Source organism: Peromyscus eremicus, chromosome 16_21 (assembly GCF_949786415.1).
Source record: "Peromyscus eremicus chromosome 16_21, PerEre_H2_v1, whole genome shotgun sequence".
Taxonomy (NCBI): domain Eukaryota; kingdom Metazoa; phylum Chordata; class Mammalia; order Rodentia; family Cricetidae; genus Peromyscus; species Peromyscus eremicus.
In genome coordinates, this window is record NC_081432.1 from 950,664 (window position 1) to 953,734 (window position 3,071).

Consider the following 3,071-nt stretch of genomic DNA (forward strand, 5'->3'; position numbering starts at 1 on the left):
TAGGGCCATACCTGACTCAAAACAGCAGTTGTTGAAGCATGTTCCATGGACCTCTTGAAGTCACTAAGGCTTTATTCATGGGATATATTATATCAAACTATCTTTATATTTCTAGAATTTACTTGCCATGTTATTGTGCTGGGCTTCAGAGTGAATCTGTTGGTATCTTGACATGAGTTAAGCTGTGGAACTGAATTATAATAGCAGTTACTAGTCACACACACCCTCCACTAATTAGTAGCAAGATAAAAAGCAGTTTAAAATTAAAAATGTATTTTCTGTGTGTGCTTCTTCATCTGAGATAGTCTCATGTAGCTAGGCTGGACTCAAACTTCATATGTAGTTGAAACTGGACTTGAACTCCTGATCTTCCTGCCTCCACCTCCCAAGAGCTGAAATTACAAGTGTGTGCCTCTTTGAGCAATAAAAGTTGACTTTATTAAATCAACCCCTGTAGTGGTGGTTGTCTGTGCTTTACCCTGAAGCACCAACCCTAGTGAGGCAGCAGGTAACTGCTAGGTACCTGCCCCGCCTCCCGGGGGCGTGGCCCAGAGGGGACCCCTTAAGACCTGGGAGGAGTACATACGTGCTAGCCCTTCGCTACCTTGTGGTCTTGGATGCTAGTGCTGAGAATCAAGGCAGAGCTCTCCCGAGAACCATTCCGCAACCAACTCAATTATTCTTGTTGAGAGTTAAACCCTGAATACATTTCTTTGACCGTCAAATAGACCCTGTGGAATTTCCCCATTAAACCCCTTGAGCTCACATCTTTTCAGTATCTTTGGTGGTGTAGGAAACATATGCAGTGAATTCTGCTACATTCTGCTACATTCTAAGATGTTGGTCTCAAGGAAAATGACTGTTGGACAGAACTAGCTGTCTTATACTGGTCAGATGGCTCAGTGGGTAAAGGTAAGTAAGTATCTTTATCAATCAAACCTGGAGACAAGAGTTCAACCCACAGAACTCACGTAAAGGTGAAAGGAGAGGTAGTATCGTATCCCTTCCTCTTCAGCTCGGCGCCTAGGAGGTGGGTCCCACGCGGAGTCCCCATGAGGATCGAGAAATGTTACTTCTGTTCCGGGCCGATCTACCCGGGCCACGGCATGATGTTCGTCCGCAACGACTGCAAGGTGTTCCGATTCTGCAAATCCAAGTGTCATAAAAACTTCAAGAAGAAGCGGAACCCACGCAAGGTCAGATGGACTAAAGCCTTCCGGAAAGCGGCTGGCAAGGAGCTCACCGTGGACAACTCATTTGAATTTGAAAAACGTAGAAATGAACCCGTGAAATACCAGCGAGAGCTCTGGAGTAAAACCATCGATGCAATGAAGAGGGTTGAAGAGATCAAGCAGAAACGCCAGGCTAAGTTTATAATGAACAGGTTGAAGAAAAACAAAGAGCTTCAGAAGGTTCAGGACATCAAAGAAGTCAAGCAGAGCATCCATCTTATCCGGGCTCCTCTTGCAGGCAAAGGAAAGCAGCTGGAAGAAAAAATGGTCCAGCAGTTGCAGGAGGATGTGGACATGGAGGATGCTTCCTAATGGTGCCTCCTACAACCAGCCCTGGACACACTGGGAACCAGTGGAGACTGTCGATCCCTAAGTTATTGATTGGTTATGTAAGGTCCCTCAGACAAAGGTGATTCACGAGCTTCCCTCTTATATTGCAGCCTGTAAAAGCATCCATTGTGGGTGTTAGATCTCAGCTCAATGTTCTGCGTCACCGTGCTATGCTCACATAAACACAAAGGTTTGTGTGTCGATGAAGGCACGAACTCTGGGCATACCATGGTTTGAGTTATTGCTTAATGGCACCAGGCAACATTTCTGTGCTGACTGTCTTGCTAGTGTGAAATCTGTCATGATGTAGTATTTTCCTTGCACTAGGATAGTCTGTTTAAGGTCACAACAAGGAACTAACCGTTCTCAGGACAACCTCAGTCTCTTGCTTTGCTTTAGTCTCCTTAGTAGCTTCTTAGAGTTGCATGCTGGCCACATACAGTGCTACAAGGCAGCTGAATTAGGCTGGGCTGTCCGCCCCGCTTCAGCCGTTCCAATAGGCGGCCTGTGAGGGTGGGGGTGGGACGTGGTTGAATAAACTTTGCCAGAATGGTACCTTCTTACTGCTTTGGAGAATGCTCAATTCCAAGTTGTGATTTCTGGCCCAACACCCCTCCCCTCCAATTCTCTCCAGCCCAGCAATAGTCTAGAAGCAGAAGAATATTGGTACCTTTTAAAATTTATTATGTGGTTTTCTTTTTCGGTTTTTTGAGACAGGGTCTCTCATATTATGTAGCTCTGGCGTCCTGGAACTCACTATGTAGACCAGGCTGCCTTGAACTCACAGAGATCCACCTGTTTCTGCCTCCTGAGTGCTGGGATTAAAGGTGTACACCATTACACCCAGCATTTTTGATTTTCTTAAACAAACAATTGTTTTTGGAAAATAGAATTTATGGATAGAATGTTGCTTATTATTTGTACATAAATAAAACCATTTCTAAATTAAAAAAAAAAAAAAAAAAAAAGGTGAAAGGAGAAAAGTGGCTCCATGAAGTTATCCTCTGACTTTCACAACTGCACCATGTGCATCTACATGCATCACGTATATACATCATCATCATCATCATCATCATCATCAACAACAACAACAACAATTAAACCTACACTGCTACAGTCAGTTGCTTTTGGACAAAGATGCCAAAAACCTATCCTGGAGAAAAGACAGGCTCTTCAACAGATAGTGCCAAGAAAACTGAATATCTACATGTAGAAGGATGAAACTAGATCGTTGTCTCTTAGTATAAAAAGCAACTGTAAATGAATCAAATAGATCAAATACTTTAATGTAAGATCCCAAACTGAAACTGTTAGAGGGAAAATATTTCAAGATACAGATATGCAAGGACAAAGAAAGAAGGAAGGAAGGAAGGAAGGAAGGAAGGAAAGAAAGAAAGAAAGAAAGAAAGAAAGAAAGAAAGAAAGAAAGAAAGAAAGAAAGAAAGAAAGAATTTTTTTTTTTTTGAGACAGAGTTTCTCTATGTAGTCCTGGCTGTCCTGAAACTCACT

At 42.9% G+C, this 3,071-nt stretch overlaps 1 protein-coding gene across 1 annotated transcript; it reads left to right on the top strand.

Moving 5' to 3' along the window:
- The first annotated feature begins 998 nt into the window (after positions 1-998).
- On the top strand, positions 999-2,510 carry LOC131893889 (probable ribosome biogenesis protein RLP24). The gene has a single exon (XM_059243998.1). It carries the CDS (start codon positions 1,053-1,055, stop codon positions 1,542-1,544), a length of 492 nt encoding a protein of 163 aa, XP_059099981.1. The 5' UTR covers positions 999-1,052; the 3' UTR covers positions 1,545-2,510.
- Positions 2,511-3,071: the final 561 nt, after the last annotated feature.

What these genes read in the sequence shown, in the direction of transcription:
- LOC131893889 (XM_059243998.1), top strand. Translation starts at nt 1,053, where the DNA reads ATGAGGATCGAGAAATGTTACTTCTGTTCCGGGCCGATCTACCCGGGC.